General features: G+C 43.1%; 1 protein-coding gene across 15 annotated transcripts in view; it reads left to right on the top strand.

The window, feature by feature from the left end:
- cacna1g (calcium channel, voltage-dependent, T type, alpha 1G subunit) overlaps positions 1-19,756 on the top strand; it is a 452,092-nt gene that overhangs the window by 329,254 nt on the left and 103,082 nt on the right. For all 15 annotated transcript variants that reach the window (XM_054748980.2, XM_054748983.2, XM_054748979.2 and 12 more), the window contains 2 exons: positions 5,789-5,857; positions 9,872-10,056. In XM_054748980.2, coding sequence (XP_054604955.2) covers positions 5,789-5,857; positions 9,872-10,056 — 254 coding nt within the window. The remainder of the gene's footprint in view (positions 1-5,788; positions 5,858-9,871; positions 10,057-19,756) is intronic.

The raw sequence follows: 19,756 nt of genomic DNA, 5'->3' as shown, positions 1-19,756 counted from the left end.
GGTTGCGAATGACCACAGTCACCAGTTCTTGTCATGTGTCTTCGCCTATGTATGTATCTCTGATCTCTGAATTGTGTGTACTGAAACTCTAATTTCCCTCTGGGATTAATAAAGTATCTTTGAATTTGAATAAATGACCAGAAAATCTCAAATTTTGAATTGGCAGTTCCGGTTCACATATGGGTGGGAGGCTGGACATTGCTGCAACCTGCTTGATGCCCAATCTCCGAGCTGGAATATGGGAGGTGGAATACCGGCACCAGCATGAAGCACACCTAACAGGCCTAGAGCACACCTGCTGTTCTGGGATTCACCAGAACTCACAGATGGCCAATCGCCTTTGCCGCAATGTTTGTTTTGCGGAGGTTTCATGACGTTTTTGCGTCCTGTGGAACGGAGGCTTTAGGCTGCCAGCACAAGAGTCCTATAGGCCTTGGTCGTGGGACGGCGGGTCATTGAACCAGGACCAACAACAACACACATTAGATGTGGAACATGCAGACTGGGAGGTGTTTTGCAGATTCTGCTCCTCTGTTGTAATTTAATCAAGAGCAAACATTTTATTAATTCAGGAAAGAAATTAGATGTTGTAGCTATTCGTGTTAGAGTCCCTGCGTCTGATTCTAGCTGCTGGGTAGGAAGGATGGTCTGTGTTGTAGCAGAAACCTCTTTCCTTTGTTGAAAACCAGTCTTGTGAAGAGGATGCTCAGGGTCATCCACTGTGTTCTTCATGCTGTGAGGTGTTCTCCTCAGTCAGAGAGGAGGTCTCCAGAAGGTCTGGCAGAAGAACGTATCCTTCCTTAAAATGAGAGTTGAGGTCTTTTGAAGCAGTGAACAGCCAGGGGCTCATTAGATACATGCAAAGAAAGGATGGGACAAGCAGGCAGAACCTAACTTTAAGTGCTTTTCAGCTCAGTTTCAGCTTCAGCTATCATTGTCAGCAGTTAGCATTCAAACTGATTATTTAGTTAATTTTTTTTAGTTGAATAGGTCGTTTAAAAATTGGCTTGTAGAGATACTGTCTTTAGTTTAGAACACAAACTATTCCTGAACAACTGGAAGAGACGGTAATCGAATGCTTTTGCTTTCAGAACGTTTAAAATAAGAGACATAAGTCGTTGTTGGAATAAAGTTAAGAGCAGAAAGAGCCAACATAGCTCTGATGGTAAGGCTAATGCTGTGGGTTTTTGAAGACTTAGACAGCAGTGATTCACTTAAATTTGCTATGACTTGGTCTATCTGTTAGGATGTCAGTCGAGTCAGAATTTAACTAACATTTTACAAAAGTGACTTGTTCAACAAGCTACCGTCATGTCTAATGTTGTTCTCTGATTGATGCTTTAATAGGAAATCTGACTGGTTGAAAATAAAGCCATTGGGAGGGCCTTTTCATTCTGTAGTGAATTATCTTAAATGAAATATTTGAAATGCCGGTAGTAAGTCGGACCTGTTCCCGGTGAGGGTTGGACACCGCCAGGGCTGCCCGTTGTCAACGGTTCTGTTCATTATCTTTATGGACAGAATTTCTAGGCGCAGCCGTGGTGTGGAGTGTGTCGAGTTTGGTGGCAGGAGAATCTCGTCTCTGCTTTTTGCGGATGATGTGGTCCTCCTAGCTTCATCCAGCTCTGACCTTCAGCTCTTGCTGGGTAGGTTTGCGGCCGAGTGTGAAGCGGCTGGGATGAGGATCAGCACCTCCAAATCTGAGACCATGGTTCTCAACCGGAAAAGGGTGGCATGCCAACTCCGGGTCGGGAGAGAGGTCCTACCTCAAGTGGAGGAGTTTAAGTATCTCGGGGTCTTGTTCACGAGTGAGGGTAGGAGGGATCGGGAGATCGATAGGCGGATTGGTTCGGCGTCTGCAGTGATGCGGACGCTGAGCCGATCTGTCGTGGTGAAGAGGGAGCTGAACCAGAAAGCCAGGCTCTCGATTTACCAGTCGATCTACGTCCCAATCCTCACCTATGGTCATGAGCTTTGGGTAATGACCGAAAGAACGAGATCGCGGATACAAGCGGCCGAAATGAGTTTCCTCCGTAGGGTGGCCGGGCTCAGCTTTAGAGATAGGGTGAGGAGCTCGGACATCCGGGAGGGACTCGGAGTAGAACCGCTGCTCCTCCGGATCGAAAGGAGTCAGTTGAGGTGGTTTGGGCATCTGGTCAGGATGCCTCCTGGACGCCTTCCCGGGGAGGTGTTTCAAGCATGTCCTGCCGGCAGGAGGCCCCCGGGTCGACCCAGGACACGTTGGAGAGGTTACATCTTCAATCTGGTCCGGGAACGCCTTGGGGTCCTGCCGGAGGAACTGGTGGAGGTGGCTGGGGAGAGGACGGTCTGGAGCTCCCTAGTTGGGATGCTGCCCCCACGACCCGGACCCGGATAAGCGGAGGAAGACGATGACGAAATATTTGAAAATCGTTGTTTAGGTTTTAGTTTTTATTGCTCTTTCTGTTCAATTCAATTCAGAAATACTTTATTAAACCCAGAGGGAAATAGATTTCTTTTGTAGTTGTTGAGATCCTTGAGTTTTGTAGTTGAGTTCTTTTGCACTTTCCCTTTAGTGAATAACTCTGTGAGCCCACACCATGCGCTATTTTAAATATCATTATTATTTCATCTAAAAACTTTATTTCTCTGAAGCAATTAACGCATGTTCCTTGTAATTTCTGTCCTATGAAGAACCCCTCCTGTTCCTGGTAATGATGTTCATGCAGCACATACGGCGACTCGCTCAACTCGTTTGCAGTGATTTAGAATTAATAATGCAGCACTGATTCGTAAATGAATGTAATAGTTTTACAAATAATTTACAAATTATAACACATTTTTGTTATTGTTTTCTTTCAACTCGTTCCCTTTCATTCTTGTTTACCCTGCTAGAACAACCTGAGTTACTCTGGATGAATGTGTTTACTCAGTTTTAGAGATTTTGGTGTGATGTCTATTGTAACTGACTTTATTACATGGAGTAAGTCTGTTATATGTGGGTGTTGTCTGGATACTCTGATTACTGATTACTAGGCTGTGTCCCTGTGAAGATGACCCGGAGACCTGTCCAGGGTGTCCCCAGCACCTGATGACTTGGACAAAAGCTCCCCTCCACCCGTCTGAGGATGAGGTGGCACAGATAATGGATGGAAAACAATCATCAGAACATCTCAGGGAAACCTGCCTTCAAACTGACTCAGTGTTAAACGTTTTCTAAAGAACAGATTGACACAACGCTTGTACCAAACACGGAGTTTGACGTAATTTTGTCTGAACTGAGTCTTGGAATCCGCTTTAAGATATTCAATCTGAGTAAAAAAAGGAATGGCTGCTGTGAAGACTGGAATTTGGAGCTCTCCACGGAAGAATTTCCAGTGATGTCATTGTTTGACGTTCCCAGAGTTTGTCCTCTGTGTGGCCATGTGACTCTGTTGGGTGGTAGTCGGAGGCCGTGGGAAAGGCAGCCACCCACACACATAGCAAGACGTCTTGAGACAGGACGAGGTCGTGTCTCTTCAGGCTTTTAATAGCGAGCTTGTTTTCTATCCTCAGCACCAGCAGAGCTGCGTAAAAAAGCTCCCATCATCTCCTTCTTGGACGTGCAGCGCAGAAGCACGCTGCCTAGAACAACAGACGACTGGGAGTTTAGAGATGTGGCACAACTTAGAAAATTACTTCTTCAAAAAAGTAACAGAGTCTTATAAAAGTAACTAATTACCAAGAAAGGTAACTGTTGCATTAATTTTATGGAACAGGAACACTTACTGGTTCCATTTGGAAGACTGGATGATGATTTAGGAAGATCAGAGATGGTGACAACAAATGAATGAACTTGCATCTGAGTGGTGAACGGGTGAGTGGAACTTCCTTATATGGGAAGTCCCATGGTCTCGTCTTCCTCTCTGCTCACCGGATGTGATGAGCTTGGATGTAAAGGTCTGGCTCTGTAGCTTCCAGTCAGATGTCGACTGCTTCAACACACATTTCTGCTGTGACATAGTAACACACCAGCACGGCATTTTCTTATCGGCAACAGAAACAGCTTGTCAAAATGGTGAAAATAATACATTTGATTATGGTTTCACTGACAAACTAGCTCAGTTAGTAACACCATTATTCTCATCACTGATGTCCTGTTTTAGCCTTTTTTCTCCATTCAAATATTCCTGATTCAGTGTTTGAATGACCTTTTCAGCAGGTCATCAAGCGCTGTATAAGCCTGTCGATCACCCACTGATCGTAATCAGCTGTGTAGAAGCTGAGAAACTCTAAAACATGCAGGATGGTGGTCCTTGAAGAGCAGGGTTGGACCCTCCTGATGAAAACCATCCAGGTGCTGGATCTACAAACACAACTAATGCGTTGCATTTGCAAACGTCTGCAGTGACATCACTGCAGTATTCCTGTCTCAGTGATGTTTTTGTAAAATTGTCAAGAATATATTGCAATTTCCTCATTTGAGTCTCTCTCTCTCTCTCTCTCTCACACACATACACACACACACACACACACACACACACACACACACACACACACACACACACACACACACACACACACTTTTTAGTACTCAGAGTTACTAGCTTCAGGAAGTCATAGAGTTCATTTATTATTCATGTCCTGGCCGAGTGGTAAGGAAAAGCTACGGAAGCCCTGAAAGGCAAAATAAGTTTTTTGCTGCATGTTTCTACATTTTTTTTCTTTCCTACCTCTCATCCAACAAACAGCAAAACAGTTTTTCTTCTAAAAATTCAGCTTTTTTTTTCTTTCTGGTTAATTAACAAAAAAACTTAAAATAACCTTTTTTCATCTGCCTTTAAGGGCTTGAGCAACAAGTAAAAACTGGATAAAACACGTATTTGCTGAATGTTAGATGAGAAGTGAAAAATAAATGAAAAATATATATATACATATATACATATACATATATATACATACATATATATACATACATATATGTATATATATATATATATATATATATATATATATATATATTTAAGCGTGTAAATGTGTGTTTGAGTGTGTGAATGACTGATTGTGTTGGGAGTAGAACCTTAAAGAGGGACTGCACACCATCAGAAAATGTAACTCCACCCCTAGACAAGATTTGAAAAATGCCATGAAAGTGGGCCTTGCCAGGAGCGAGGGAGGGGAAGTGGGAGGAGACTGTATCAATGGCATGAAATTGTTCCAGCCCCAGCCAATCACAAGTTTAAAATGCAGTGGCCGCTGTTCTGCCACAGGGGGCAGCACAAAGACGTTTTTAGACCTAGATTCTAGATTTAATCAAGTTTACACAAACATGTCAAAAAATGCACAGAAACAGAAAGATTTCATTTGTAAAGACCCAATTATACGGTTAATTAGCAAAAAAAAAGTTATTTTGGGGTTTAGTTACTCTTTAAGGAGGCACTATAAAAACACAGACCATGTAGAGCCTCAAACAACATGTTCCAATAGTGAAAAAAGGTGTTCTAGGTCATCTTTAAAGAAAATAATTTAAAGGCTAAATCTTAACTTAGCTTCCTCACTTAAATATTTAATCCGGTACTAATAAAAAACAAACCTCATTAGGGCCTGCCAGCTTTCATTAGAGTGCAACCGAAATGTTTGTACAAAGATGTTTTGAGGTAAAATATGAGGAAAAACAGCTTCCTCATGCATTATTGAGCAGTGCACTAGATAGGATTAGAGGCAAACTATGATCTCAGCAGGGAAGGAGCCCCAAATAGAAACAAATCTGATTTAGATCATGAGAACTTCAACTAACTCAGGTCTGCCTCTCTTTTCTGTTTTCTTGCAGGAGCGGATCTTTCTGACACTGTCAAACTACATCTTCACTGCAATCTTTGTGACCGAGATGGCTGTAAAGGTGAGCCCATAATGCAAAATGCATTGGTTGTTTTCAAAAGAGCCGATTTGAGGAGCCGTGGTCTACCACTCTCTGCAACAGCAGACTCGTCGGTGCTGATCCAATCATTTCTGAGCTTTATTTGCCCAAAGTACAGCTTGCAAGACCACAAATGTATCGATTAAACAAGTGAACCACAGCTTAAAGCTTACCAGTCAGCTTGACTTTACCACAACTTTTGGTACAAATCAATGGAGCACTTGGTGTCTTGTTTGTATATTTTCCAACCTTTTATTTTTTGGGTTAAAACGTCCACATTTGGACGTTTTCAGACTCAATGTGTTGCTAAAAACCTGGACCAAGTTCACTTTGGCTTTTTACTTTCGGGGGAAATTGGCACGGGTCGTTGCCATCCTGGGGAAAGCAAAGAAGATGTTGGATCAGAGAGCCCTGCACATTTTATACTGTGCTTTACTGCTGCCATATATGAGTTACTGTGTAGAGGTCTGGGGAAACACATACAAAAGTAACATACAGACGATAACTATAAGACAGAAAACAGCCATTAGAATAATTAATAATGTGGGGTAATGCAAGCTATTCAATTCCAAGACTTGGTGAAGCTCAAAACTACGCAAATAATGTATAAAGTAAGAAATAAATTATAGTAAAATATAAAAACATAATTTTAAATAAGTATAAGAATGAAGAAAACAGAGTTAACCCAGGATGGTAAATGCGGCTGGTTATGCTGTTGTGCTTCTTTTTCGGTGTTTTTTGGTTTGTTTGGTTTTTCTTTTTTTTTCTCCATAACTGGTGAATCTGCAAAATTACACATTCTCTGTTTTCCATATGTTTTATTTTTTTTATAAATATTTTTTTTCATATGTTGTTTGTTTAATTTAAGATTGAAAGAAAATTAAATGAATAAGAGGTAAAACTTGTAGGGACAAATAAGTAAATACTCCTGCCTACTCCTTTTCAAACAAATAATGAAATTATATTTTGTAATGATACATGTGTGAAATGTTTGAAATAAAAATGAACTGAACTGAACTTTGAAACTTTACCACATTTTTAAATACGCTTTAAAATGGATTGAATCTTTTATTTATTTATTTATTTATTTATTTTACCTTTTAAAGGCAGTGCCCCATTTTGTGCTCTTTTTTAATTTCCTCTATATTTTAAGCCATTAGTCTGAAAATGTTACACAATTTTGGGTGGGATTGGTGACTAAAATGTGAGCAAACCTAGACCAAATTAAAAGGAACCCAGGTTACAAAACCTTGTGGTTCTTAAAATATAAATGTTAGTATCAGTTATATTAAAATAGTGTAAAAAAGCTTCTTAATGTCTTAATTTTTTATTTTTTTTTATTGTAAAAATAGTTTAACTCGTAGGATGTCGTTGTTGTAGCGTTGCAATGCACTCTGGGTAATGACGTCATTTGGTCGTACCTCGGTTGCACCGGCCGGCTTTGGGACCCTGAAGCGACTGCTCAGCGACATCAACACGTCATCTGTTCAGCCTTTTCACTTTGAACCAGAGCGAAACATTAATGATGACATCACTGACCATGTTTCCCAAAACGAGCATCAACATGGAGAGCAAGAAGGGCGCGATGAAGCGAGAGCAGGACAAAACCGGTGGTGCGTGTGCGACAAATGTGTCTCCATGGTAACCGAGAGGGATAGTGCTCACATTTTTGACAGCAGAAGTTAACGGTAAGCTATCGTGTGATCAAACTTATTCAATTATGAATGATTTAGGAGAATTTTAGCGTCCAGAGCTGTCGTGTGCTTCATAGATGATCAGGATATTCAGTGAAACGACTTTAATCATTGTTGCAGATATTATATATGTGGAGAACACTGTTGCTACACTTACTGCTTGTTTTACTGACGGGAGAGGTGAACGTTCAGCTTCATCCGTGACGAGTGGCGTGTCCGATGGTTCACTGAGCGTGACAGAAGCGGCAGCTGCAGGAGCGGGTTGTCGGCTCAGGAGAGCGTCTCTCGACTCTCCGAGTGCGATTAGGCTCCTTGTGAGGGTAAATGGTCGCTAAAGCGTTTAGTTTCAGCCTTCTCTTTTCTTCTCTACCCAGCCGCTCTGGTGAGCTCTTTAAGTCGTTGTGGTCGACTATAAGCCTCAAACGCATCAGGAAAAAAATGTTGGGAGCACAGCCGCGGACCTTTGGGAAGTTGTGTCCGTCCACAGGCATCTTTCCACTGCTATCTCCTCTTCTTGCCTGTGGGAAAGCTGTAAACTCGCATCACTCCCCTTGTTGCCCTCTGACTGGAAATTACATCCAAAAGCAGCACAATGCGGCATTTTACTGAATTATTAATACGGTGAGCGAGTAAACAAACACTAGCATCAATAACTATTCTTCCAAGTGCAAACAATATACGTCATCACCCAGAGTGCATTGCGTCCGGAAAACGTGTTCTACGTATGTCCAAAATGTACTAAATATTATAGATTTATAAATAAACAGCAATGTTTTGTTTGTTTCTAACAGCATAGTTTGGTACAACAGAAAATTTGTGGCTTATTAGGGCACACACGTCCTCGAAGCCGGAGTTCCTTTGAAAAAGAAGTTTGACTGTTTCAAAGGGGTGGCCACCCCTGGCCACCCCATGGGGACGCCATTGCAACTAAATGCAACCAAAAAGTCAAATTCAACTAGACTAGATGTAAACATTTCACTTTCCATTTGTTGATCTTTTTTGTAATTTATTTAACTTTTTTGAACAATGTCATCACTTTTGGTTGCAGCAGCTTCTTTTCAAATACACAAAACAAAACCTGAATTATTAACTTTACAAAGGAAGAAAAACTGTCCTTTCTGCCAGAATACACAATGCTTTTCAGAAGAGAAAGATAATTAAGGAGTAGGACCAATAGAATTAGAAATGATGCTTGGTGAGCTTCAGTTTTTCATCTTCTCTGCCAAGAAAACAACCTCTCAACACAATAAGTAAGCTGAGCATGCGGGGCATTGGGCCTCGACTCAGAAGATGTAGCTCAATAACAAACAGATCCACTGAAAAACCCAATCATATGAAGTATCTACAGAGAGCCATTCTGCATCTTTTAAATTTTTAAGCCTGCCACACATGAGAGCAGCCTGCTGAGCAAATGGCCTTGAATGACTGCTTGCTCAGCAGATACCTCGCTGTGTGCCTCTGATTTTCACTGTTTTCCCCCTCAAGAGACGCGGAGGTGAATATCTGACCAGTTAGATATTTTCCGCCTCATGGGGGGTATAAACTCACCGTGTGCGCACTACTGAGCTGCTGGCTGAGCTGAAATATTCTAGTGACCAATCAAAGAACGTTCTCCGCTCACATGACCCAAGATGTATTCAGATGCAGCCCCCTGTCCTGTCTGCGTGTCTGAAAAATAAACTAAACGGTACCTTATGGATCGATGAGCCCACTTTTTACTCTACCCTTTCGAAGGATCCAGGCGGCGGCACTGTCGGAAGGAATCTGGGTCTTCCAGGTGCATCTCTTGGAGTAAATTGGCATAAACTCCTTGCCTGACCCGTCTTTCCAGCCACCGTACCCAAACTTATCTAAACTTGAAATGCCGGTGCACGGCAGCGATGCTTCATCAATAAAAAAGTATAAGCATTTCCTCCGTTTCCAGCTGTCGCCGTTTTGTTTAGTTTCTGACATGGGGCTGCCATCTTGGCGTCATGTGAGCAGAGAACGCGATTTGATTGGCCACTAGAATATTTCAGCTCAGCCAGCAGCTCAGTAATGCGCACACGGCGAGTTTTACCTCCGTGAGGCGGAAAATATCGAACTGGTCAGATATTCACCTCAGCGTCTCTTGAGGCGGAAAACTCAGTAAAAATCAGGCGCACACAGCGAGGTGTCTGCTGAGCGAACGGTCATTCGAGGCCGTCTGCTCAGCAGGATGCTGGTTGCTGTCGTGTGCGGCAGGCTTAAATGAAACAATATAGAATGAATGTGTTAACAAACAGCATTTATCCTGAGATAACCGTTTGCTCTTTCTGGACAGATTGTGGCATTGGGTTTCTTCTTTGGGGACAAAGCTTACCTGAGAAGCAGCTGGAATATCCTGGATGGGATGTTGGTGATGATTTCTGTTGTTGACATCCTGGTGTCTCTCATCTCTAACACGGGAACCAAGATCCTGGGCATGCTCCGGGTGCTCAGGCTGCTGAGGACCCTGAGGCCGCTACGGTAAATGGCTGACCTAGAAACACCAAGATTTATGATCAAACAAGCAGACTTTCAGACAAAACACAACCCTAAAGCCACTTAAAACAATACAGTAGTGAACAAAAAACAGATTCTAAAATGGCAAAAATCTAACCAAATGTCATGTTCTTTTAGAAGGAAAATGTTGTTTTCTCCTGCAATGGAATTGAAATCTTTAAGGTGTAGCGTCTGGGCTGGAGCACTTGTTTTCGTTATGAGTACTCTGAGTGTTGTGTGGTTGGAACTGGAGCTGAATATGCTGAGATTTCCACTTCTGAGGAGAATGGAAGCTGTCCAGGAACTTCACACTGATTGGAAATTACATTAAGACCTCTCCGGCCAACGTTGGTTCTCTAAGGTCACTTTTGATATATTTTCTACCAGACAGTGTGGTAACACACCCCTGCATGCTCCACGCCAGCCAAAACTCCCGCTTTAATAAAGGTGATGATGATCAGATCAACACTAAATCTGATCAGTAGCTCCTTGTTGAGACTGACCCTTTTAAATCCTGTGGATCAAGACAAAGAGCTTTTTGTCCATCCTTCAATTTTTGTGTTACCCAGGTCTGGGTCACAGAGCTAGCTGCCACAGCAGGGAGGCCGAAACTTCCCTCTCCCTTAACATTCTCCGCCAGCTCCACAGATGGGACCCGATAGCATTCCCTGGTGAGTCCGGACATATAATTCCTCCAGGAAGTCATTTGCCAACCTGGGGGCTTCTTGCTGGCCTGAAATGTCCAAAACACCTCCTCTGGGAGACTTCCAGTGTAGAACCATGGCCTCAGGTTTAGAGATTCTCATCTTCATCCAAGCCATTTCACATTTGTCTACAAACCTCCTCAGGAAGAGTTGAAGGTCATAGTTTGAGTAGTTGAGTGGTAGTTTGAGTAGGACTATATCACCCACAAAAAGCATAGACAAACTCCCCATCTGCCACTAAAAACTGTTCACCCCACAGCAATTTGCTGTTTGCTGCGTAAACCGATCCTGCCGTGTAAAGGTTGGTTTATGCTTGACACGTCCGCGAGGTTTGCACGGCTCTGCGCGGAAAAGTTGCGTCATTTTAACAACCACGCCCCTCCACCACGCCTCAGCACGGTCCAAACTTTCCGTACCGCACACCTAGGAAATTTTCTAACCACGCGGATGGTTGAACGTGGAAAAACATGGCAGACCGGCAAGAACTAGTATGGCAGAGGTGCATAAATAGACATTTGTATGATTCAGCTCTCAGAGATCACCGTGATCAACATGTTGTTAATAATTCTTGGAGAGAAATAGCTCGCACTGTCGGAAAAGACGAGGACGCTGTTAAAAATGCTGGAATGCCATGTTGTAAACAACAGTAAGTTTTACTTCTACTATGGTGTAGTGTTGGACACATGCCGTAGAGCTCCATGCTGCCCCCTACAGTTTGGGAGAATATTGGCTCACCGCAGAGACAAGCCGCACGAACCATAAACACTGCAAGTTGTGAAGCGCGTTCCATCCGCGAGCCGCATCACCAAGCGGAAAGTAAATGTGCCAAGCATAAACCAAGATTAAGGCCTCCTTCATCAACATGGCTCCCCTAACCTCTGTATTCCAACAGTGAGTTTGTGGTTTACTATCACAACTAAAGTCTAGTTCACACTGCGATTTTGGGTCGTCTTAGCCAAATCCCTCGTCCTGAGCAGAATCGTGACAAAAAACGGTGAACGTGAGGGTGAGTTGCATATCTGTGGTCGTCCAGTTTGACTGGCTTTTTGAGCGTCTCACGACCAAAGACAGCCTCCAACATTCCACCATCATGCTTGAAAACCTGCGACTCCTGTCTGCAACCGACCAATGAAAGCACACCTTTGGGACGTTGCAGCAGCAAGACTCTGCCCCTCTGAGCTTTGGTTATATTTCATGTTTAAACTGCAGATTATAAACTACACACCAGTTTTTATTTTTGTTAATAGTCCAGGTTAAACCAGAGTTAGACCAAATGTAATTAAATTACAGAAGATGGGGAAAGGAGACACGTACCTCTATGAGGAAGATGAGCCTGTACATGAACTTTGTTTTGGTTAGCGGTTTGCTTAGTGACGCATGCTTTCGGGAGGCGCGTTCATGATGAAGCGAGTCCTGCTAGAGTTCACACATGAAATCTGTCGTGAATAATCCCGTTCGACAGCCAAAAATCTCACAGTGGGATATCCACATAACACAAACAGCCTTACTATCACAGCTTGCAGGAGCTGCCTCAGCAAAAGCAGAGTGGACTAAGGTCTGTTTGGACTCAATGACCCCACTGGTTTTGGGGTGTGGCCAAAGCTCTGCTGGAGGTTGGAGTTGAAGATAACTTTGAAAGAAGGCCACTGGACTTCTCTGGTTTCTTGAAGAGCTTTGTCAATTCTGACTGGAATATGGGAGAGTCAAGCTTATAAGCTGTACCTGTCTATTGTTGCTTAACGAGCAGAAACTACTCTGAATACCCCTCCTCTCTACCCCCGATGAGACGTTAGTCTCTATTGTGAGGGAGCCATGTTGATTAGATGCAGGAGGGTGTCTAATCAACACACGTTGGGCGCCATAACCATCCGGACATGGTGGTGGTGGACAAACAACAGAGGACAGCTGTTGTGGTTGATGTGGTAAAACCAAGTGAGGGCAACATCAGGAAAAAGGAAGACAAGAAACTAGAGAAGTACCAGGGCCTCAAAGAAGAACTTGAGAAATCCCTGAGAGTGAAGACATCTGTGGTTCTCGGGGTCATTGGGGTACTCGGGACAGTAATCCCCAAACTGGAGGAGTGGCTAAAGAAGATCCCAGGAAAAACATCAGACATCTCAGTCCAGAACAGCTGAGATACTGTGCAGAACCCTTAAGCTCCCAGGCCTCTGGTAGAGGACTCGAGTGTCATGGTCTGCATCTGCCCCCTCCTTTATGTGTCTCCTAATGTTTCTCCATCCCGCTCTGGATTCCCTTTTGTGTTCTCTTAGCGCCCTCTTGTGTCCTTTGTCTGCATCTCTGTTATGTGTCTTATGTTGTTACCTTTTCTAATCTTTCCTCCCAGGTCAGCTCCAGCCTCTTTGTCCCCAGCTTAGTGTGTGTGGTTATATGTGTGTGGGTGTATGTGCTATGTCCTCCTCCAGCTAGTTTGTGTGAGCCCTTCCCTCTGTCTTTAGGTAATTGTTGTTTAGTTTTGTGTTTAGCTATTTGCCCTCCTCTGTTTCTGTTTTCCCCATTGAGATAATTATTGTCGCCTGCCTTCCCTCCAGCCCTCACTCCACACACCTGCTTCCTGTTTCCTTAATTGGTCTCCCAGTCTATTTAAGCCCTGTCTTGTCTTTGTCATGTGTCGGTCCATTGTATGTGTATTCTGTCAATATTTGCTCGTGCTCTTGGTGAGCTTTGTTGCTCCAGCTTTGGAGTATGGACTTTAGGCTCGCTGCCGGGATTTACTTTTGTTCCTCCTTCAAGAATAAAGGATTTTGCTTTTCATCATATCTGCCTCGTGTCATCCTGGGTTCCTAACATCCTCAAAACGTGACACCGAGGTTGGAAGGAGACCACCCATGGAGAGTGCGATGGGATTTTTGTTTATATAAATATGCAGAATTTCCATAGGGTATTAACCATGTATGGGATCCAAAATCATCCGAGTACATTGCAGGATTGGTGTGATGCATAAAGTGGGAGTTTTATAGGTACGAACATGACTTTAGTGTATTGTTTTCATCTGAGCTTAGGTAGAATTTTAGATAGGATTCTATACAAAGTTGAACTCTTCTCAGTTCAATTCAAAAATACTTTATTAATCCCAGAGGGAAATTGGTTGCTGTAGTAGCTCAGAATAATAATAATAATCAAGTCATCACAGAGTTGTTGTATATTACAATGGCTGTTGGCAGGAAGGATCTCCAGTAGCGGTCAGTGTTGCAGCCAAACTGAAGAAGCCTCTGACTGAAGACACTCTTCCGTTGTCGGACAGTCTTGTGAAGAGAATGCTCAGGGTTGTCCATCATTTTCTTGATTCTCTGGAGAATCCTTCTTTGCATCATCTCCTCCAGTGGTTCCACAGTCGTCCCCAGAACAGAACCAGCCTTTTTTATTAGGCTGTTGAGCCTTTTCAGGTCCCTGCTTCTGATGCTGCTACCCCAACAGACGATGGCTGAAGAGATTACACTCTCAACAACAGACTTGTAGAAGATCTGCAGCATCTTGCTACAGACATTGCACTTCTTGAGGACACTTAGGTCCTTCAGTCTGCTGTGTCCCTTCTTGTAAACCGCTTCGCTGTTCTTTCTCCAGTCCATGGAAGTCTGATGGTCCAGTCCAGTCTGATGGAAGAAAATCAAATTCCTTTAAATTTGAGAGACAATCTTTAGAAATGCCTCAATATCAGTGACAATTATACTTATCTTGTTACCAGAATTAAGACTGACCTTTATCTTTTGTTTGATTTGTTGTTATTTAACATTTCATGCACCAGTTAAGGTGTGCGTAAATGGCTTATAGTGATTATTTGAAAAGAAACAAGGTGTAAAACTGTCATTTGGAAACAGTTTTTGCATTTGCATCTGTAAACGTGTGTGTGTGTGTGTGTGTGTGTGTGTGTGTGTGTGTGTGTGTGTGTGTGTGTGTGTGTGTGTTGGCTTGCATGCATGTGGATTCTTTTGGGTACGTGTGGCTTCATGCCTGATTTGACGCCCATCCTCAACCTCTCAGTCCCTTCTCCCCAAAGTTGGCCCTCCTGAATATTTATCCCAGTTCTCTGGAACAGCACAAAAATAAAATATTCATCTCCATCCCTGGAAATTTCCCCACCAAACTGCGGTGATCTTCTGTCCCATCATTTTGCCTTTCTGACGTCTAACTTTGGCATGAAAGCAGCCTCGTTTGCTGATGTTTTTATGCTCTCTTCCTTTAACACCACTTCTTTCCACAAACTGGGACGTTTATGTCAAAAGAACAAAAATGCAACTAGAATACACGTTAGCTCTCAAGATAAAAATCACAGGGCGCTTCACATAAAGAAAACATGTAAAATAGAAAAAAGAATTTAGAAAATGATTAAAATATATTTAAAATGAGCAAAAAATATACAATTGTGATTAAAAAATGTAAAGAAAGAGAGAGAGTGAATAGGAATGAGGGAGTGGTTCCTGAGGAGGAGGAGGAGGAGGAGGAGGAGAGAGAGAGAGAGAGAGAGAGAGAGAGAGAGAGAGAGAGAGAGAGAGAGAGAGAGAGAGAGAGAGAGAGAGAGAGAGAGAGAGAGAGAGAGAGAGAGAGAGAGAGAGAGAGAGAGAGAGAGAGAGAGAGAGAGAGAGAGAGAGAGAGAGGAAACAAAAACCCTAATGGAGCGGAGGCAGTGACTGACGCAGCACGAGCCGTTTTCAGCTCTGTCTTGTCAAATGCAAAAAAATAACTTTAAATAACTTTAAAGTAACTTTAAACAGAAGCAAACTGAAGAAAGCATAGAGAGTACTGAAGAAACGTGAACAGTGAAGCAAGCACAGAGAGGTCCGTTACTGTCTGTGTGTGTGTGCGTGTGCGTGGATGGACCGGACGCGGACTGAGCTGTGAGCTCCCGGCTGCAGTTTTGTGTGTAGGGAGAGGCGGGCGCTCTATGTGACTGGCCAATCACAGAGCATGAAGACAGTCAGTTACCCAATGAGGATTTTCCTTCAGCACGATTACAGATATTTACGAGTTTTACTCGTTTCATGCTCGTACTCGTCAAAAATGCTTTATCCGTACCGGACACTCGTCTGAAACGAGTATCCGGCTCATCCCTAATTTTCATCCTTCCTCGTGACATCCATGCATCATTCATTATTTATTGGCTGATGCTCTGGCTCTGCTTGGTGCTCCTTCTATAATAAACTCCTCTATAATAAACACTAAGGATGTAATATAAGCCAATAGGAATCAAACTTGAGACATGAGCGAGACGTAACAAGTAAATATCCCACATGGGATCAATAAAGTCTATTCTAATCTGAATATTTCTAAACCAGGATTTAGCTGGGCTTCTACTTGAATAAAACATGTTGAACTTTCAGAGGTGAACGCAATTAAGGAAGGGCTCTGCTACAAGACAGTGCTTTCTTATTTAATTAGATTTCAAACACACTGGCAGCTTGAAGTAAAGCAGCTGATTCTGACTTTTGCTGACTGCTGATGTAATTCCAGCTTTTTTTAGTCCCCATATGGCAGCAAATCTGTCACAGTATTAATGTAGTTTTAAGGTTTTAAAGTCAGATTAAAGAAAACTCTTCCAACCTGGACGGGATTATTTAATAGTAGAGTCCTTCAAGCATAATTTGTGATTTTTGAAGCATTTATTTGATTTGTAAAAGTTCCAAGAACTCAGATTTCAGGACTATTTTCCATCAGGTCTACATTAGATCTACGCTGGTTTTTATTATTATTTTTTTGATGGAACAACATGTTTTTCAGGTTTTGGTTTAAGAACTAAAGGTCTGACACTTATAAATCTTTCAATGCTTTAGATGTTGTTTTGGGTTTTTATGCTTACATTTCTCACATGGCGTGTTACTTTTTGAGATCTTTTAACACCATGTTGTGAGACAGGTTAAATTAATTTCTACTGGTCTGTTAGGCCTAGTCCACATGTAGCCGGGTTTTTTAAAAACTAATATCTGCCCCTCCAAAAACTTGCATCCACCCCACCTTGTTTAAAAAAACAAACTCTGTCCACACGTACCCGGATAAATACGTTGTTAAGGACATGCCAGACCTGTAGGTGGCAGTACTTCCCCCATTCTTAACCTCGTCCTTCGTCTGTGGTCTTCCGCAAGGAGCAGTAATTCCGCTTGCAAAAACAAACGAGCAAAAAGCGCTTGGACAATTGATAAAGCGAGCGCAGCTCTGAGGGCATCCATGCTGTCGGCTAGTGTAAACACAGGTCGCACACGTGATGTCAGCATTTTTTCGTCGCGGAAAGTGACGTTGCGGACCTTAAAACTCCGGTTTTGTCTGTCCACACACAGACACCCAAAACGGAGAAAACGCAGATCTTCACCTTGGCCGGAGTTTTTAAAAAGATCCGTTTTCGTGTGAAAAAACTCCGTTTTTGTGTGGATGACAGGCCAAAACGTAAGAAAGTATCTACGTTTTGGCAGATCCCCGGCTACGTGTGGACAGGGCCTTAGTAATGGTGTCTGGGCGGAGCTGACCTCAGCTGTCCTCTCAGGTGATGACTTTCTCACACGGGCCAGGTTGGTTTGGGCAGAACTAATGAAAAGGGTCTTTTTTAAACCTGTGTTTTGCATTCATTCGTGTTATCTCTGAAATGATGCTGAAAACTGGATCTGAAACGTTAACGTTTGACAGGAAAGCAAAAACTGAAAACTCTCAGAGGCTGGGCACAGTTTCACAGCAGTGCTGATAGCTCTGTGTAAATCATTATACTCCAAAAGACTTTTATCTAACTGTCCTATAATTTGGTTTCAAGTAAACCTTAGAGCAGACACATTTTAGTCCAGTAGATGTTCACGTTAATGCCAGCATAAGTTGGGTTGTGGCAGACTCCCACTCAGAGTGAGTTGTGTGTGTTTGGCCCTCTGGTGCGACTGTGCTGCTGACGCTGACGTGAACGTGTCTCAATCAACAATCAGTTTTTCAGAATGAGGTCCTTGGCAGCTCACCGTCTACGACGCCTTGTTTCCTCAGAAACCTAAAGTATAGGCTGTTGTTTTGGTTCATAGGATGCGAGGAGAGAGCTGTGCCGTGGCTGAGTGTGTGTTTGCTGTACATGACTGATGTGGCAACAAGCAGATGAGCCTGTGTGTGTTTCCTTATACAGCGGTGCGTTGCTGTCTTCTGCCCAGGAAAGATATTAATGATGGCATCACAAAAGCGGAAACCAAGGTCTATAGGGGTGCATGAGCATCTGCGTGTGTGACAGGATGATGCATCAGCTTTGCTTAACAGAGCAAACAACCACACACACACACACACACACACACACACACACACACACACACACACACACGCACACACACACACACACACACACACACACACACACACACACACACACTCCTAAAGAGTTAATCATCATCAAACACAGAATCAGACCTGTGGGTTGGCCTCAGGGAAAGCCCACAACTTAGCACCCTCCGTCACTAAATGGCACCTTTATGCCTTTAACATTACGCTCTCAGAAACACACACACACACACACGTACACACCCCTGTCCTCGTTTATTAGCCTTACACACTCTGGGGTCTCTTCACAGGACACCTGATTCAAACAGCTCTGCTGGTTGTGGTTTATTATAGGGTGATTTATCGATGAAGCCCTGCTGTGGTCCACCTCAGTCTGATTAGCCTTTGAGCTAATCCATCACCTGATTGTGATATAATCACCCTGAGCCTTCCACTGGTTCACTAATGTGTTAGCTCTCCCCTGTCTCACTAGCCTGGCAAGCCAGACTAAATAAATGTATTATTCTTTGCATTCTTTGCAAAGCAAGAATTTGGTCTAGTTCACTAGGCTACTGTCTCACATCTTTGACCCCCAACTGTTTGTTTAAATGAAAATGAGCACATAAATTAAGGGCCTAGCATTCTTCTAAAAATATGTCGAAAGGATCACAGGAGATCATCAATGCAGAATGAGGGCAAAACACACTGGTAGTAAGTGATGCACACCAAAAATTCACTACCAGGACATCCTGTCAGAGCCTGCCATAGACTACACCCACATTTCCTTAAGGCGGGCGTACACTGTGCGACTTTTTCACTCGTAGCGTTCAGCTTCAGCTCAAACTGTACGACTTCCTCACAGAGCAAATCTCACAAGTCATGTGCTCACACTGTACGACCCAGTTCTCGGATGCGACCTGACTGCTCACACTGTACATCTGGTAGCAACACTTCGGACCTAAAAATAGCAGTATTTACACAACACGCCAGAGTTTTTTTGTGTTGTTACTGATGCCTGTTGTCCTTCGGGAGTGCTGCAGGAGGACACACAAGGATTTATGGGGGTTGGAGGAAAACGAAAGAAAGAAAGTAAATCTGTGTTTTTTGATCAGTTGTATTTGACACAAACACGCTTTCTTGGCAATCCTTGTCATTGTGTGTGTAAAAAAAGTGTAGAAATAAAAAGGGACGATGTGTGTTATTAGGGAAATAGCTGGACAAGCGGTGTTGACGCATGGTTGTGCATGCGCTGTTAGCGGTTCTGGTACTTTATGGGTTGCAGCCACTCGCAGCTCCGCTTCAACCCTCACGAGGCACGAGCCAAATTTCAAACACACCAGAAGTCCGTGTGAGCTCACGATTGCTGATCGGTAGCTGGTCACATGGTGTTAATCGCCTCTCGTAACCCCCTGTACACTACACGACGCTCAGCGCGAAACTCGCCCCGATCTTGTGGATTCTTGCACGAGTGGAAAATCGGCGCAGATGTTACCCCATGCTTCCTGTAGAGACCAGTGGAGGAAGACACCAGCTCCCCACCATCGAGAATTCATTAAAGCTGATAAAAAAAGATGGTGGTCATGTTGGAGTGTCACTCATTCACAAAAATAACGAGTGGTGAAATTTCAAAACTAAAACTGGAAACAAAACAAAAGTCTATAGAAAGAAAGAAAGAAACAATCTTTTATAAAACACCTCTCAAGATAGAAATCATGAGGCGCTTCACAAAAACATTAAAGTATAAAAAAGATTTC

This window comes from Nothobranchius furzeri, chromosome 16 (assembly GCF_043380555.1).
Source record: "Nothobranchius furzeri strain GRZ-AD chromosome 16, NfurGRZ-RIMD1, whole genome shotgun sequence".
NCBI lineage: Eukaryota > Metazoa > Chordata > Actinopteri > Cyprinodontiformes > Nothobranchiidae > Nothobranchius > Nothobranchius furzeri.
Note: the sequence above shows the minus strand (reverse complement) of the source record. Positions and strands in the feature narration are given on the sequence as shown.